Source organism: Manihot esculenta, chromosome 17 (assembly GCF_001659605.2).
Source record: "Manihot esculenta cultivar AM560-2 chromosome 17, M.esculenta_v8, whole genome shotgun sequence".
NCBI classification, from domain to species: Eukaryota; Viridiplantae; Streptophyta; class Magnoliopsida; order Malpighiales; family Euphorbiaceae; genus Manihot; species Manihot esculenta.
Genome location: NC_035177.2, coordinates 24,154,464 through 24,173,151, shown reverse-complemented (window position 1 = coordinate 24,173,151; position 18,688 = coordinate 24,154,464). Strand labels below are relative to the sequence as shown.

Below are 18,688 nucleotides of genomic sequence, written 5' to 3'. Positions count from 1 at the left end.
CATAAAGCATAACAGAATTAATAATAAGCATAAGCTTACAAATTCCTAACGTTATTCACATGGAAAAATGGCAAAATCAATTCAATATATAAAAAACCACTCAGCTCTGCCAAATATTAAAATTATAAGGCTTGACCGACAACATCAGTCTTTTCCTAACCCATTCCATTATTAGCAGTTATTTCCAACTTCACACCAATATCATCTGTTGAATAATCACCATGAACCTATAGAGGAACAACAAATCAAGGGGTCAACACATGTTAAAATGTGTTTTGTTCTAATGATGCTCACTAATGTTAATACTTAGATAGCCACAATTAATCAATTCAAAATGTAATATGAGATTAGATAGCCACAATTAATCAATTCAAAATGTAATATGAGATCATAAACAAGGATTATGTGAAGGATAAAACATAGAAGACACCTGAGATGAGCTTGGTGGCACAATAGATGAGCTTGGTGGCACAATAGATGAGCTTGGTGCATCTTCGTGTAATCCTTGTGACTCTGTTGAATAATCACCATGAACCTATAAAGAAACAACAAATCAAGGAGTCAACACATGTTAAAATGTGTTTTGTTCTAATGATGCTCACTAATTTTAATACTTAGATAGCCACAATTAATCAATTCAAAATGTAATATGAGATTAGATAGCCACAATTAATCAATTCAAAATGTAATCTGAGATTAGATAGCCACAATTAATCAATTCAAAATGTAATATGAGATTAGATAGCCACAATTAATCAATTCAAAATGTAATCTGAGATTAGATAGCCACAATTAATCAATTCAAAATGTAATCTGAGATTAGATAGCCACAATTAATCAATTCAAAATGTAATCTGAGATTAGATAGCCACAATTAATCAATTCAAAATGTAATCTAAGATCATAAACAAGGACTATGTGAAGGATAAAACATAGAAGGCACCTGAGATGAGCTTGGTGGCACAATAGATGAGCTTGGTGCATCTTCGTGTAATCCTTGTGACCGATGATACTGTATAGGGGGAGGCATTGGATGCACATCCCTATCACCTTGTTCTGTTTGAGTGTGATCCCTTCTACGGCCCCTACCATGTCCACGAGTTCTCCCCCTACTACCACGTGAAAAGGAATCTGGAATAGGCGGGTCATCTGGGTCATCCATGCTGGGCGGTGCAACAGGTGCTGGTTGTGGAGCTGGCAATTGTGTTTGCCGCCTCTCCTCCATCATACAGAAAGAAACAGACTGTATGAGGTCGCACATAGCTGTCATGCTCCCAGTGGTCGGGTTGGTAGCAATAGCGTACATATGCTCCAGACCATCCTCCTGGAAAACATATAAGCATTTATATTATTTAAAATATGCTATTATTATTGTTGAAAATGACATAAAAAATCATAAAATTCTTACCCCTGTTCCCATTGCCGCTCCTTTGATTGAAATCCAGCGCCTGGACACCCTACGATACCACTCCATATACTCTGAATGGAAATGGAGTGACTCTGTTGCTGGCGGGCCAGATATTATTCTTCTATCTCGGGTATTCCAGCGCGCGATCCAATGAGAGTGCACTTCTGCCCAGTTTGTATCGCTCTTCCGCAAATCAACATCATGCAGTGCAGCAGATTGTTGCGGCTCAGCAGGAATATGCTGCTGCATACCAAACTGTCGCATGACCCGATCCGGCTGATGCCACTCTACAATATGAAAGCAAATTAGAGGGACAACAGCTCTCCAAATCTCTCGTCCTTGGCGACAATATTCGGGTAGCGACTCAATTAGGGCATCAGTGTATGGCTCCCAAATTACCTGAAATGAACATTCAATTGTTATACAAAAATTAATGTACCTAACAAACATTAGTTTTTTTTTAAACATTATTACCTGCTCGGGTAATAATCGATCAAGCTGATAACGCAGCTCCACGAGTACATGGGTGACAATCTCTATTATCTGTCTGGCATTACTCCACCTGCACAACAAATTATATTAGCAATTACTTTTTAAAATATTAAATTAAATTAAAAAAATGTACAATATTATAATATCACATACCTGCTGCCTAGTGGAGCGTCATGATGTGGTACTCTGTTAGACAGTATCGGCGAAACTGCTGTAATCCGGTCCCAAGCCCAAATCTGAAGTATGAATAGTGGACCAGCCATCTGCATAACTTCAGGATTTGTCGCCTTACATAACTGTCTATACAACCATGCCAGACATGCTCCACCCCAGCTGTAATTGCTGACTTTTTCAAGATCGGCTAACAAAGGTAAAAACATTAGGTTTACACGCGAAGCAATGTGTCGCTAAAAATGGATCCAATGCACCTCATAATATATGCTCTTGCGAACCTATGTACAACTTCCTCATCAGCATCATCTGGAAGTTGACTAAACTCCTCTGCTAGCCATATCATTTTCAAATAACACCCTCTTATGGCATTATTAGGTGGAACGACACCTAATAATGCCTCACAAACTGATGGCCAATGTTGGCGTGATTGCCCTGTAACAGCTGCACCATTGACAGGCAATCCGGTTATTAGCCCCACATCCTGAAGGGTTATGGTCATTTCCCCTTCGGGAAACATAAATGTATGTGTTTCCGGTCGCCACCGCTCAACAAGGGCCGTAATTAAGTGCCAATCCAATGCAAAAAAACCTAACCGTATTACGCCATAAAAACCTGACCGCCGCAGGTGAGGTATTATTTGATTTGGAATATCGTCCAAATGTAAAATTGTACCTGTTCTTCTGCAACCTATCGGCCCACTTTCAATAGTTTGTTGCCATATAGCCTCAGATCGATGTTCGGCTTGTCCATATAGCAACGATGGATCATTGGGACCCGGTAAAATATACTCACGGCAGTCACGGCGGTTACGTCTTTCCTCCATATCTAATTATACAAAATAATAGACAATATCAAACCACAATGAAATGCTATACTAGTATACATTCACCAACATTATTACATTCAAATTCAATAACAATATTCAAACACCATTTATTCACTTAATAACATTACATAATTTAACACCCCAATGATATGCATATTCTGCAAATGTATTCATCCAAACATCACAACAAATACTACTAATTCAAAACTATTCTATCCATAAATTATAACAAATATTATTAAAATTCACAACAATTATTCTATCAGAACAAATATTCAATCCAAACATCACAGCAGATATTCAATCCAAAAATCCCAACAAATATTCTATCCAACAATTACAACAAATATTCAATCAAAACATCACAACAATTAAAAAATATAGGGCGGTGTTAATGCAATTGGAATAATATCAAGCCTATAAAAAAATTAGATTGGGCAAAATTATTTAATATTTTTATTAAATAATTTAATTTAATATTTTCAAAAATATTAAATTTCATTACTTTTTTAATTAAATTTATTTTAAAAAAATTAACCTTTACTACATATTAATAATTACTTAAAAAAACTTAAACATAAAAAATTTAATGCTAATCCATTTATATATTATTATAATATAAAAATAAAATAAATAATAATTTCAAAATAATAAAAAAACGACGGATAGAATATTTGAAAAAAATAAATTATTATATTTATAAAAAAGATTATTGCATTTTATTATCTTAATTATATTTATTTTAAAAATATTAAATATTATTGCATATTAACAAATATTTACAAAAACTTAAACATAAAATAAAATTAATACTAATCAATTTATATATTATTATAATATAAAAATAAAATAAATAATAATTTCAAAATAAAAAAAAAACGACGGATGGAATATTTTAAAAAATTAAATTTTTATATTTATAAAAAAAATTATTACGTTTTCTTTTCTTAATTATATTTATTTTAAAAATATTAAATATTATTGCATATTAAAAAATATTTACAAAAATTTAAACACAAAATAAAATTAATACTAATCAATTTATTTATTATTATAATATAAAAAAATACTTTTAAGTAATAACCAAAAATTAGTACGGCTGAAATAATTTAAAAAATAAAATTATAACATTTTTTAATTATTATTAAATTTTATTACCTTTTTAATTATATTTATTTTAAAATAAATTAACTTTTATTAATATTAACAAAAAATTTAAAAAATTTAAACAAAAAATAATATTAATGCTAATCAATTTATATATTATCACAATAAAAAAAATTAAATAATAATTTTCATATAATTAAAATAACAAATTTAAGATGGATGAAATATATTAAGAATTTAAATTGTTAGATTTTTTAATAATTTCTTAATTTAATTAACATTTTAATTATATTTACATTAATTAAATTAATTATATTAAACATTATAAAATATTTAAAAAATTAGACATAAAATACAAATTAATACTCATCATTTTATAAATTTTTATTATATATAAATAAATATATAATATTTAAAAAATAACTTCAATATAAATACTAATTAGTTAATTTTAATTAAATTTCTAAATTTATAAAATTCAGATCATAAATTATATTAACAATATTACTTAATCTGAGATATTTTATATTATAGATTTTACCTGATAATGGTGGAAGCAGATCAAAATGGAGCTGGAGAAGGAGATTACAGTGCGCTGGAAGTGGAGATGTGGAGGTGGAGGCTTTGTGCGCTGGAAGTGGAGGTGGAGGCGTTGTGCGCTCGAAGTGGAGGTGGAAGCGTAGTGCACTTGAGGTGTGGAGGTGGAGGCGAAGGCAAACTGTGGAGAGGGAAATGAGAAGCAGAATGTTGGAGAGGAGAAGAGAAGAAAAAATTCTGATGAAAACTGGGGAAAATGAAGGAGAAGGGGGAGACTTTAGCCAAAGTCTCGCCGGGCCTGTGCATGCAAGTACGCGTGGCTCTGCGCGCCCGTGAAAAAAAAGTGTTAAGTGTTCGGCACTGTAAGTGCCGAACACTTTTTCTTTGCCAGGAATATCTGACAAAGCCTTGAGTCTTGTGCGTGTTCGGCACTGTGGATGCCGAACACGCAAGCAGTTGACAGCTTTATCCTTGTTTCTTGTGCGTGTTCGGCGCTGTGGGTGCCGAACACTTGAGCAGTTGACAGCTTTTGACAGCTTGTTCGGCTTGTTAGGCAAAGTTCGACAGTCTTCCATTGAAAATATTTTCCGATACGCATGATTTTAAAATTATTTTTTATATTATGCATAATTTAAAAAATTGCTCACCTAACCTACTCAGGCTGCTTATGGGTGGATGTTACAAAGAGGGTCATGAAGAAAGGGCATGATGGCGAAGAAGTCACTGAAACTAATGATTTTCCCAAAGTTTTCATTGGGAAGGTGTGAACAATGAAATCTTCGTTGATGAGTTGATGAATCGATTTCTATAAGTGAAGACCTCACTGTTCCATTATTTGCTATAGGTTCCTATAATGCTTCAGTCGAGTTTTTGCACGTTGTACCAGATTTCAGAGAAGGATCTTACAGAGCTTGGGGAGTGTCCTTGTGATCAGGGTGGGTATTTTATTATCAACGGATGTGAAAAGGTTCTAATTGCTCAGGAGAAAATGTGCAAGCAATCGTGTTTATGCGTTCAAGAAGAGGCAGCCAAACAAGTATGCATATGTGGCAGAAATTCGGTCTGTGGGAGAGTCCCAGTACCGGTCACCCAGTACCATGTTTGTGCGGATGCTATCCCGGAACAGTGCCAAGGGGGTAGGGGGATACTTGCATTTGATTAATTCTTGTTTAGTTAGATTCTTCAGTTCATTCTTACTAAAGTAGTTTACAGTCTTCTTGTGCTTCCCTATTGTTGTAGCTCACAGTGTTTGTGTTTTCTTTAATTTGTCGTAATTTTCATTATTTCAGGGCTATTCAGGGCAGTACATTCGTGCTACACTTCCCTATATTCGAACTGAAATTCCGATTGTTATTGTGTTTCGAGCCCTGGGCTTTGTTGCGGACAAAGACATATTAGAGTACATATGCTATGATTCTTCTGATACCCAAATGACGGACATGCTTCGACCTTCTCTTGAAGAAGCGTTTCTGATTCAAAATCAAGAGGTACCTTGTTTGCTAGTTTGTTTAATATTCTTCTCTTTTTTTTTGGCATTTTATGCTATGAAGTGCTGTTATGTTTGTTTTCTTAATGCTAACTAATGCCTCCTGAAACTCTATTGTTGAAATATTGCAATTCTTTCAATGTAAAGCTGACCTTTTAAATATCTCCTTGAGTTTAATCAAATCATGTTTAATAATAGGGAGAATTATTATTTAGCCCTATAGTATAGTGAAACTAATTATTTAATCCCTTTATTTTTCAATGTACCAATTTTTGCCCCATTATTTTGCATAGAAACATTTGCTATTGCGTTCTTAACATCAAAACTCAAGATTTTAACGCTTGCAAATTTTCCTATATTCAGAGTTGGGTTTCACAGCTACTTTTTGTAGATAAGAATTCAATGCTCGTCTTTTAGTTCTATTGTTTGTCATCTAGCTTTTCTGATGAGTTTGTGACTGCAGGTTGCACTAGACTACATTGGAAAGCGTGGAGCAACTGCTGGTGCGACTAGGGTAAAAAGGATTAAGTATGTTTCTACAACCTGTTCTCTGGCAAGATTTGTCTCTGAATTTTTTAAATGCTAACTGAGAATCCTATATGCGTCTTCACAGGTATGCTAAAGAGATCCTTCAAAAGGAAATGCTTCCTCACGTTAGTGTTGAAGAATATTGCGAGACCAAAAAAGCTTACTATTTTGGGGGCGTCCGTTTTAATGTGTACATTAAACTATGTTTGAAGGAAGTTTAGAAGGTAAAATAATGTTGTTAGAGTAATGGTCATGTTTGGAAGAAAGATTTTGTAAGAAATGATAGGAAAACCTCCAAAAAAACTCACTTTTTTAATCTATCAAATTGGAGTGTTAGAGAGGTTTGTCCTACTTTACTTTATGAAACCTCCCTACACTATCCAAACATACTGTTAGTTGCTTTGGCTTATGACAGAATAATTGTTTTTTTCAGGTATATCATTCACCGACTTCTACTTTGTGCACTTGGCCGGAGAGCAGAGGATGACAGAGATCATTATGGCAACAAGAGACTTGACCTTGCTGGACCTTTACTTGGTGGACTTTTTAGAATGGTATGTGTTTTTCCATTGAAGTGCTAGGATACTTGAGATTTTACTGTTGCATTATTGCTCTTAGTTTCTCTGAACTTTGATATGCCGTTTGATGCAGCTATTCAGAAAGTTGACTAGGGATGTCAGATCTCACGTGCAAAAGGTTTTCCAATAAACCCAGCTTTCATTAGTTCATATTACCTGAATATTTGTTTGAGGTCGTTTACCTATATTTGTCATGGATGGCACAGTGTGTAGATAATAGAAAGGATGTTGATCTGCAATTTGCCATCAAAGCAAAAACCATTACTGGTGGTCTTAAATACTCACTAGCCACTGGTAACTGGGGGCAAGCAAATGCAGCTGGTACAAGAGCTGGAGTGTCACAGGTATAAGCCACTACATCTTCTTATGTCGTGTATTATCCCAATATTACGTTTTGCTCTTTATTTTTTCTGCATTTGTCCAATTATAATTTTCTGAAATGTAATTTTGCATTACTTCTGTCAATAGTATTTTGTGTTTTCCAAAAAAAAAATAAAAATACAGGTGTTGAATCATTTGACGTATGCATCTACCTTGTCTCACTTGCGAAGATTGAATTCTCCAATTGGGCGTGAAGGTATAGTTTTACTGTTATTGATGCTGATGATTGGCTCATACAGGTTGGAGTAACTTTGAGATATTTCTTTCCTATTTTTTTCTCAACAACATTGTGTGACCTATTTATTTTTTGCTTTCTCTCCTCACTGACCTTTATTGAGGGTCTTTTCACCAGGGAAATTGGCTATACCCAGGCAGTTATATAATTCGCAATGGGGAATGATGTGTCCAGCTGAAACACCTGAAGGACAAGTGAGTGTAGTAGCTTGTGCGAATGCAGATTCTGTGTCTGAAGTTGTTGACTATCTGTTATGGGATTGTTATTTTGTTGTAATGTTAGGCTTGTGGACTAGTGAAGAATCTCGCTTTGATGGTGTGCATAACTGTTGGATCAGCTGCATGTCCTATCTCTGAATATTTGGGAGAATGGGGTACTGAGAGTTTTAAGGTGCTTCCTTTTTGTTTTCTATGTGAATAATAGTGCTTTTGTGTCTTCCTGTTTCCTATTTCCTGTTTTGACATTTCCCCTTCATCACAGTAAATATATCCTGCACTTATTTCTAAAGCTGCAAAAATTTTTGTTAATGGTTGTTGGATAGGCATCCATGGCGATCCTGATATGTTAGCCCAGCAATTGAGACGGATGAGGAGAAAGGTATGTTCATTCGTGTACTAGCAATTGCCTGAACAGAATCAGAAATTGACCAAAGAACACGTCCTTTGTATGATGTGATTGCAACCCATATTGGGGCATTTCAGAATCACTTGGCATGTGTTCATTTTGTTTGTGATTCTTTGGTTGGGGTCAAGAACTGTGAGACCATTACGGATGTATGCTTCTTTTGGGTCGGCAGTGGTTTGCAAACTGGCATTGTAAACTGGAAATGAAGACAAAGTTTTTGAGTTTAAATTTATGTACCATTTGCAATCTATGCTATCAGTGGTTCATAAAAAGAATATCATAAGTAGCCCCTTTTTCTTTGAATTCTATACAGCTAGAGTCCATAGAAACTGCTTTTTAAATGCAGTTAAAGCAGGGCCACAGCAAACAGTATACAGGGATTGGTCGCGTGCTGTGTTTATGAAATCTTAGTTCAGGGGGATAATTGTAGTGTATGAGCAAAAGAATTTGTGCTAGAACGTTTATGATCTTTGGGTATACAGCTTGACATCAACGCTGAAGTTGGGATCATTAGGGATATTCGTTTGAAAGAGCTGCGAATATACACTGTCTATGGCCGATGCAGTCGTCCTTTGTTCATTGTTGAGAAACAAAGGCTTCTCATCAAGAAGAAGGACATTCATGCTCTGCAGCAGAGAGTGAGCAAATTAACCTGTTTTTTTAATACTTACTATATTATCTGCATTTCCTGTCTCCAGTAGTTACAGCAGTGTGGTTCTTTTTTAAAAGGAATCCTCAGAAAAGGGTGGTTGGGATGATCTTATGGCAAAAGGGTTTATTGAATATATTGACACAGAGGAAGAAGAGACCACTATGATATCCATGACTATCCATGTGAGTCCGACAGTTTTGATTGCCAGAAATCTGTTGATTTAATGCATATCTAGGCTAAGTTATTGGGAGATTGTGAACAACGGATGAAATCCCGATTGCAAATTATGCTTGCAGGATCTTGTACAAGCAAGGCTCAACTCAGAGGATTCATATGCTTGTACTCACACCCACTGTGAGATTCATCCATCATTGATTTTAGGTGTTTGTGTTTCAATCATTCCTTTCCTGATCATAACCAGGCAAGTTTTTCATGTCTTGGATGACTTTGTCTTGGTTAAATGCTCCTATATTTGTTCCCCTTGTGCTTATTTATTGTTGATGCAATTAGTCCCCACGTAATGCATATCAATCTGCTATGGGAAAGCAAGCCATGGGAATTTATGTCACCAACTATCAATTTCGAATGGTATGTTTTGGCAGTTGACTCTGTCATTTGAATTTATCTTCTAGCTTGTGTGGTTTGATCAATGCTTATTTTGGTTCTTCTCTGGCATGCACAGGATACATTTGCTTATGTTCTTTATTGTCCACAAAAACCACTTGTTACTACGAGAGCTATGGAGCACCTTCACTTTAGGCAGCTTCCAGCGGGCACTGTGAGGATATAGCATGGTCGTCGTCGTCGTCATTATTGTTGTTGTTTCTCTTGTTAGTTGTTGCCATGTATATAATATTGTCCGTCTTCCTTTCTGCCTCAGAATACTATTGTTGCCATTGCATGCTATTCTGGATACAACCAAGAAGATTCTATTATTACAAACCAATCATCAATTGACCGTGGATTATTCAGATCACTTTCCTTCCGTTCATATAGGTACTGTTTTTCTCAACTCCCTTCAAATTACAGCGATGAGGAGAGGAATTTGGGCATCCAGACAGAACTAATACAATGGTGATCATTAGTTTTTAACTGTGTATTCCTTGTTTCTTTGAAAAAGGTAATTGAGCATTCAACTCTGAACTTCTTCTACAAGGCATGCGGCAAGGGTCTCATGATAAATTGGATGATGATGGTCTTGCACCTCCAGTAACCATATTCAACTTGTGTTATTGACATAATCTTTTTGCAAGTTATCAAAAATATTATTTTCCTCATTTATGTACTTCAAGCTCTCTATTATGTTATTCCTAGGGTACAAGAGTTTTCAGGTGAGGATACAATCATTGGAAAGACCACCCCTGTTTACCAGGCTGAAGAATCGGGATCGCCTGCACGTTATACAAGGCATGACCACGGCATATGCTTGCGCTATAGTGAAACAGGGACAGTAGATCAAGTAAGCTTGATTCGGCGTTGTGTTTGTCATATAAAAGATTTAAAAATAGATTTTCTTTTCTATTTTACCGTAGGCTTATCAATCATAAAATCCCATTTTAGCTTTAAAATTTCAATTCTATTAGTTCATCATGTCTGATGAATTATGAACATATTGTGCTTAGCTTTGCTTACATTTATGGCCACCTTAGTTTCGAAACCTGAGATTATTGTGCAACCTGCTTGATCAGAGAGAAGAAATTATATTATTATATATCTTGTTACTGTATCAAAGTTCAAGAAGCTAGCTATTTATGTCTATGCTCCTGTAATGTTTGAAACCTGTTTTTGGTGAGCTACTTGCTCTCTCTTTCTTTGAGAGAGCTTTTCTCTGTCGGTTGTTTTTTTCCTTCTGAGGCAAGAGGCCTCGTCTGTGCCAGATTCTGCAGCTGCCCTTGCCCTTCCCGGGCGGGTTGGCTCCTCCCCCTCCCCCTTCGCCTGAACGTGGGTTGTCTTCCTACCCGTTTGGATGAAGGTGTACATTGATTTTTGCTTCTTGTGTTTTCTCGGTGCTTCATCGGAGGGAGTTTGTGTTGTGGTTTGCTGTGTGGTTTTTATTTTCTCTGATTTCTTTTCTTTTTTTTATAGGTGTAAATTTCAGATCTTTGCTCTTGTATGGTGGAACGCAGTTACAGAAGGGTCGTGGTTTGGATTCGAGACACTTCCCCTTCTTACTGCTAGCTGGTGGGAAGATCTTATGGAACCCTGGCTCGAGTGAGGCCGACCTTCCCTTTCTTAAGCGTCTGGTCCTTTTGTCACCAATCGGCCGGCTTGCATGTATTATTTTTGTTGTTTCCATTGCCTCTTGTTCTTTGGGTTTTGCCCACTATCTGCCTTTGCTGGGTTTTCTCCTTGATTTCCAATCGTTTGAGAAGGCTTCAGCCACTTTGGAGGAGTAAACCATCCGGTATCCTATTCGGCTATGGTGGTCGGAAATCCAGAGGAGAGGGGTGGCGTTTCCGGTGAGCTTTGCCGAGTTGGATGTGGGTCAACGGATTTGGGTCTTAGAGTTTGTGGAACTTTGGGCTTTTTCTCTTTTTGGGCTTTTGAGACCTTTTGATTTTGTTGGAGTTTTCTGTTTGGCTATAGGCTGCATTATGTAATCTTCGGCCTTTTTGTGGCCTGTTTAATGAATACTATCATCTTGGAGAAAAAAAAAAAAAAAGAAGAAACCTGTTTTTGGCGCAACCTGCCTGTTCTGATCACATGGACTTTTCTAGGTTCTTCTAACAACAAGGTTGGCAGCAAGGGTGAGGTCTGCCCTCTTTAGGGATGTAAACGGGTAGGGTACCCATAAAATTGAGAGTATCCAAATCCGAATTCGATTATATATACAATTCTCAAACTCGTTCCAAATCCGTTTAATATTTTAATTTTATTATTCGAACCCATCCCAAATTTGTTTAACCATACCCGTACAATACTCGAACCGCAAATAAACTTCTTAACATTTGCACAACCCAGCAAACCCGCAGTAAAAGGAGAAATGTTCAATGACAAGAACCAGCAACCCAGCAAATAATGATTTATAATCATTAATTGTTCATAAATTCTAACCATTAATTGTTCATAAATTCTAAAAATCAACAGTATTACATTAATCAAATATAATCAATTCAATGACAAAAATTACCAAATAAACTACCTAACAGTAGAAAGAAAAATGTTCAATGACAAGAAACAGCAAACCCAGCAAACCCGCAAACCCAGGACCGGGGAAAGAGAAGATTTATCGTCGACTGGAGAGAGAAAGGAGACGTCGCCGGTGTCGACTGCCGACACTCGTCAGTGAAGTGGGGGAGGGAGGCCTTGACTGGGAAGTGGGAGATGTCGCCGACGTGAGAGAGAGGAGGAGATATCGCACTGTGGAGAGAGAAGATTTATCGGGGAGAGAATGGAGACGTAGCCGGTGCCGACTGGACTACCGGCAGTCGTCAGTGAAGTGGAGGAGAGGCGCCGACGAAGAGAGGAAAGGGACGCGAGGGAGAGAGGCGCGAGAGGAAAGGAACGCGAGAGGTGTCGACGAAGAGAGGAAAGGGACGCAAGGGAGAGAGACGCCGACGGAGAGAGGAAAGAGTAAAATGAAAAAAAAAATTAGGGTTAATTTGTTAATATAGATAATCGGGTTCGGGTAACGAGTATCCGATCACCTAATTCCGAACCCTACCCGAATCCTAAACGGGTAAAATTTTTTAAATCCGAATTCGTCCAAATCCGTTTTATAAAAACCAAAATCCGTCCTAATAGGGTTTGGGCGGATCGGGTACCCGTAAAAACCCGCCCGCCTAACATCCCTAGTCCTCATACCTCAGATTGGAGACAAGTTTAGCAGCAGACAAGGTCAGAAGGGAGTAGTGGGCATGACTTATACTCAAGAAGACATGCCTTGGACTGTGGAAGGCATCACTCTTGATATCATTGTGAATCCTCATGCTATTCCTTCTTGAATGACGATTGGTCAGCTTATCGAGTGTATTATGGGGAAGGTTGCAGCTCCATGGGAAAGGAGGGGGATGCTACTCCATTTATCGATGTCACTGTAAGTTGGTTGAGCATCTTAGAGTTTGAAACCAAAGCAAAAAACTTTAGAAATTTTAATATTGTATTGGAGTTAAATATCTAAAACTGAAACTAAAATTTCGAAAACATAATGTATATATATTAATATATATTTAAAACTAGATAAAAATAGTTCAAAAGACAAAGTATCATGAAAACTAATAAAAAATTAAAGTTTGTATAAAATATGCAACAATAAAAATTTAAATTTGATAAACACATCTCAAAAACAAAGAAAAGGAAGGATGGGAAGAAATACAAACATCAAATTTTATTAAAAAATTAGAAATAAAAAGTAAACTAATTAAATACATTTTTTCTTTTTCTTTTTCTTTTTTTTTTTTCTAATTGTCACCAACCTTAACAGAAAACTTCAATTCTCTCTCGCACTCTGATTTCTGATTACAATACACATTTTTTATAAGCAAAGATAAACTTTTACCTATCAATTCATGTCTATATTTGGATATGGGTATCATTTGTCTTGAACATAAAAATATTTTTTATCTATTTTTTCCAAACACACCTAGTCAAAGAGAATTATTACAGCAAAATATCTCGAGGAAAATTTTACTCTAAGGTACATGAACTTTTTAAACTATTATGAGTAAAATATAATGGTTTTAATTTGTAACATAAAAGTGTATAAAATTAATTATATTTTTATAAAAATATATGTAATCTATAGCACTTAATTTATAGATTATGAAGTAATATAAATTATTTTATTATAATTCATCAAAAAATTTTAGAAAAAATGTCATTAATTTTTATTTTTTCAGAAAAAGCAGAAGAATCGATAATTTTTAGAGAATTGGCTGTTGTAGGTCATGTATTTTCATATTATAACTTTTAAAGTTTATGTATTTTATTATTATAAATTTATAACGGATAAGTTGACGTACTACCGGTAAAATTTAACAAAAAACCTCACTGCCAACACTGTGTTTGAATAATCTGCTGTCAATTTATTTGACGTACACTTCTCATTTTAGGTGGACCATGTTAGCAGGGCTCTTCATAAATGCGGATACCAGATGCGTAGGTTTGAGACCATGTGTAATGGTCACACCGGCAGACGGGTTACAGCTATGATTTTTCTAGGCCTCACTTATTTCCAAAGGCTGAAGCATATGGTTGATGACAAGATCCATACACGGGGAAGGGGCCCTATGCAGATCCTCACAAGACAGCCGACTGAAGGACGGTCACGTGACAGTGGTCTCCGCTTTGGGGAAATGGAACGAGACTGCACGATAGCACATGGGGATGCATTCTTCCTCAAATAGAGGCTGTTTGATCACAGCGATGCCTATAGAGTCCATGTGTGTCAGTTGTGTGCATTAATAGCAATTGCAAATCTCAAAAAGAATTCTTTTGAACGCAGTGGTTGCAAGAATAAGATTGACATTGTTCAGGTGATCTTCTTTAATTAATTTTTCTTGATTGTTCATTGATTCACTCATGCCATTCTTGTCACCAAATGAGAGCTTTTGGTTTTTGCAATTGTTGTATATGCAGGTGCGTATGCCTTATGCCTTTAAGCTGCTCTGCCAAGAGCTCATGGCCATGGCCGTAGCACCAAGGTTGCACACACAAGATGTAAAACCATCTAAAGCCCAAAAGAAAAAAGGAAACTAATGTGACGGTAGCTAGAAACTCTTATTGCTCTTTATTTGATGAGCTATGGAGACCCTAGCTTCATAAAGACGGCACTCAGAGACAAGGATTGAAGGGCAACGAATACAAAAGGGTGGAAATTTAGCAACCTCCTCGCTGTTTTGAGAATCCTGCAATTTTTTTTATGCTGCTTTTCTAGTAGGAATTCGCGGGATCAAAGCAAAAACATCAGATACCAAACACATGCATCAGCATAAGAGACAGATAGGGTGTGTGGATGCAAGTAGAGAAGAGTCAATTAAGCTTCTGTCGTGAATCCATGCCTGAAAAAGGCTTGTTAGATCATCAGACGCTTGTAATGAAAGACGATATGGCTATAATTTTTTTTCAGATATTAGCTTCACCTGCATTTGTTTTTTTTTTTTTTTGTGATAGATACTGTACATGGTAGTGCCAGTTAAGATTGATATGTGATGGAGTGGTTAGTTGGGCTTTTTATTACAAAGTCAGTTTCATTTAAAAGCAAAGAGAGGATGAGACTAAGGCTTTAACTGCAATGATGGTTATTGGTGAATTTTGGTTCGAAAATCAGACATTTAGAGATTATTGAATTTGCATTCCGTTTTTGTGTAGAAGTATTTTTCCTTAAAGAGTGTGCATTCCATCATGTAAAGGCTGCATTCCCTTGACATTTGGGGATAAACCATTGGCATGATGCATTATAATAGGCAAGTTAACTATGGTAGATGTTTTATATTGCTGATGTAATAATTATTACACTATTTAGTTTTTTATTTATTCATTTTATAGTATAATATTTCATTAAATATTTTCTTTTCTGATTTACTCTTTAATAAGTAGAAAATATTTTTAAAATATTAATTTGATTCATTCTATTTGTATAGATATTTATTGAAGATTTTGTATAGATATTTTTAAAATATTAATTTGATTCATTCATTCTATTTGTATAGATATTTTTAAAATAACATGAATTAATGGGTTTTAATTCATTATTATTATAATCGTTTTCAGAGTTAAAAGATTTTGAATTTAAATTTAAGCAGATTCAATTATATAAAAAATATATATATTTTACAAGAATTTATGCATTTAGAATTGTGAAAAATTTGTGTGAATTAACTGAAAAAGAAAAAAATTGAAATCCTTTGTAAATATAGTTAATAAAGGTATTTTCCATAACGTTGTTGTGGGTATTGCAGTCCACTCAGAATGTTCAATTGGGCAAATATAATCTCAAACGTGAAATTAGGGCTCAAATTAAGTGTTGTTGTTTAATGTATTTTTAAATTGTTTTTCTATCTTATTCCAACAAGTGTGAATTAAGACAGATAAATTCCAAGTCAAAATCAACTTATATTTTACCTCTGTTATTTTTCCACAGAGTTAATTGAGAATTCAAACTCAGAAATTGTAAAAGATTGTCAATTACTACTGGAAATTATTGTGTCGGAAATGGTACAAGTTTTCTGCATGCATATGATGTTCTGCAGTTTTAGTACTAGAGCCCTGCCCACGCCCACTCCCACCGAAAGATTTTTATTCAAGCAGTGCTGCTTGTGGATAAATGGTTTACTGTATATGCCTTTTTTTTCTTTTCTTTTTTAGTATTTTTAACCTTTACAATTGGTTATCACCTTCTCAAATTATTGTTGGTGGATCATTTCGAAAACATTCATGATACCCCTAATTGGATTGCTCCAGTACTTTGTCAATTGCTCTATTGTTAATTGCTGCTCTAAAGACAGATTACACTAGATCGTTTATTCTCGTCAAAACTGTGTTAGGAAGTTTAAGAGGTAGATCTTAATTTCTTTATTGTAGCCGATTCTTCTATAGATATGCTCACTTTTCATCGGGGATTCTGATATCGTTGTTTAGACTTTACAGATTTTGATCGAGGGTGGTTGTTTAGGCTTACATGCCATGGTTTTCGATATGTGAGAATGTATTGGGGCCATCTTGCTAGCCAGTGATGAATTCAGATTCCAATAGCTTTGTTTTTCTCAAGACGTAGATCTGTGGTACAAGGATTGATTGAATGGCAAGTTATTTGAGGGTTTTGGATCCACCATCCGAATTTGATACCCATTGGTAGGCTAGGGTTTTGTTGTTTAGGTCTTTTGCTTTTCTTGAATTTGGGTTGGGTATTAGGTCTTAGATTAGAAGCTGACCATTTATAGTCTTATTTGGCACTTTGACTCTGATCCTGTTACACCGATTTAGGCCTTTATATACACATATTGATTGAAGGCATATAATCTTATTACTTATTGGGAAAATTATTTTTTAATCCCTAAAGTTTAACGTAATTAACACTTATATCCTTCTATTTTGATGACCTAATACTTAAGTCCCTCGCTTTCTCCTCCGTTCGAATTCATAGTCCTTCCGTCAAAAATAACCGTTTGGTCAAAGAGTCAAAGGTGAGAGGTGAAATTTTTTACCAAAAATGCCCTTTTTAAAATTATTAAAACCCCTTTCAATGTCCATCCTTCCTCTCCCTCGTGATACTTGGATTCCCCAAGAGACAGAGAGAGAGAAGAATAAGAAGAAGAAACTGCTCAAATTCTTTCAAAGAAAAAGACCATTTTTTCTCATCATGCTGGAGTAGTGGAGGCTAATAGAAGTGAGAAATAAGAGTTGGGTTTTTTTTTTCTTGAGTGAAGCCATGTTCTTCTTCTCTTAACTTTCCTCTTTGTTTTTCTTTCTTTTTTTCCTTGTCCTTGATGCTGTTATGTTTGAATTGGATGGTGCGGTTGGTGAATGGTAAAAGAAGAAGCGATGATGATGAAAGTGAGGGACTAATGATGAGAGGAAGAAGGTAGAGGACATGATGATTATTGCAAGGAAACCTCACAGCAGTAGATGGGCCGAGATTAAGATTCAAAGGCGAGGTGGATTCCATAATCCAACCAGGCGCCTCCCGGCTCGATGGAGAAGGATGGAGGAGCCTTGAAAATATGGAGTATGTAAAGGAAGTCGGAGAAATGAAGAGAAAATAAGAGAGAGGGGAGGATTGAAAGGAAGAGAAGAAAGAGAGATGCGCGGAGAGTATAAAAGAAATAGAGAAGATATGAGGGAGAAGAAGGATGGAGGAAAGAAATAGAGAAGATACGAGGGAGAAGAAGAATGAAGGGATTTCACCTCAATTTTATTAAAGACATTTTTGGTAAAAAATTTTATCTTTCACATTTGACTCTTTAACCAAATGGTTATTTTTTATAGAAGGAATACAAATTCAGACGCAGGAGAAAATGAGGAATTTAAGTGTTGGATCCTCAAAATAGAGGGATAGAAGTGTTAAGTACGTTAAATCTTAAAGATTAAAAAATATTTTTTTCTTACTTATTTGTTATTGTGATTTAAATATTAAAATTACTTTCTGGAAAAAATATTCTAAATGTTTTAAAAGAGCAGTTTAAAAAATATTGTTTTAGTATTTAATATTTTTAGTATTAAAATTTATCAAATTTAGTTTTAATATTATTTATAAATATTTTGATAAATATATTTACAGACTTAATGTGATAATAAGTGTATTTAAGTAAACATGAGAGATTTCATATTTTATTTCTTCGATTCTCAATTTCTATTTAAAAAAAAAAAATTCCAATCAATATAATGAAAAATTGTTTTCATCAACACAATTACGATAATAATCTTAATATGTAAATATTTTTTAATTATTTTTAAAAATAATTATTATTTATTAATAATATAATATCATAATATATTATTTTAATTTAAATTGAAAATTTTAAATTTTTTTTTTTATAATTTGTCCTTTTTATTATCATTTTGTTGATATAAATATAATCATTACTTCACTCTATAATTACTTGTGAGAGCGTGAAAGCACGCGCCCATCATGCAGTGGATGGTTCCACGTCACTAAAGCCGATCCACATTTCTACTGTGGACGCTTTTCATTGGGTTTGTGCTTAAACGGGGGATTGTCCC

General features: G+C 35.0%; 1 protein-coding gene, 1 long non-coding RNA gene and 1 pseudogene across 2 annotated transcripts; 2 read left to right on the top strand and 1 right to left on the bottom strand.

The window, feature by feature from the left end:
* Positions 1–2: 2 nt before the first annotated feature.
* On the bottom strand, positions 3–5,101 carry LOC110605209 (serine/threonine-protein phosphatase 7 long form homolog). Its single transcript, XM_021743606.2, has 7 exons — positions 4,549–5,101; positions 2,054–2,899; positions 1,883–1,970; positions 1,409–1,807; positions 944–1,324; positions 431–535; positions 3–227 (listed from the first exon to the last, which is right to left on the bottom strand). Exons 2-7 carry the CDS (start codon positions 2,278–2,280, stop codon positions 156–158), a joined length of 1,272 nt encoding a protein of 423 aa, XP_021599298.1. The 5' UTR covers positions 2,281–2,899; positions 4,549–5,101; the 3' UTR covers positions 3–155.
* On the top strand, positions 4,555–15,093 carry LOC110604883 (annotated as a pseudogene).
* On the top strand, positions 10,499–11,652 carry LOC110605210. Its single transcript, XR_002486359.2, has 2 exons — positions 10,499–11,000; positions 11,114–11,652. It is a non-coding gene; the product is annotated as an uncharacterized LOC110605210 (long non-coding RNA).
* Positions 15,094–18,688: the final 3,595 nt, after the last annotated feature.

Bases quoted from the DNA above. Each gene is read 5' to 3' on its own strand.
- LOC110605209 (XM_021743606.2), bottom strand. From the start codon at position 2,280: ATGTTTTTACCTTTGTTAGCCGATCTTGAAAAAGTCAGCAATTACAGC. The intron at 1,971-2,053 runs GTATGTGATATT...TTTGTTGTGCAG, and splicing joins GACGCTCCACTAGGCAGCAG to GTGGAGTAATGCCAGACAGA. The intron at 1,325-1,408 runs GTAAGAATTTTA...TATGTTTTCCAG, and splicing joins GAGCGGCAATGGGAACAGGG to GAGGATGGTCTGGAGCATAT.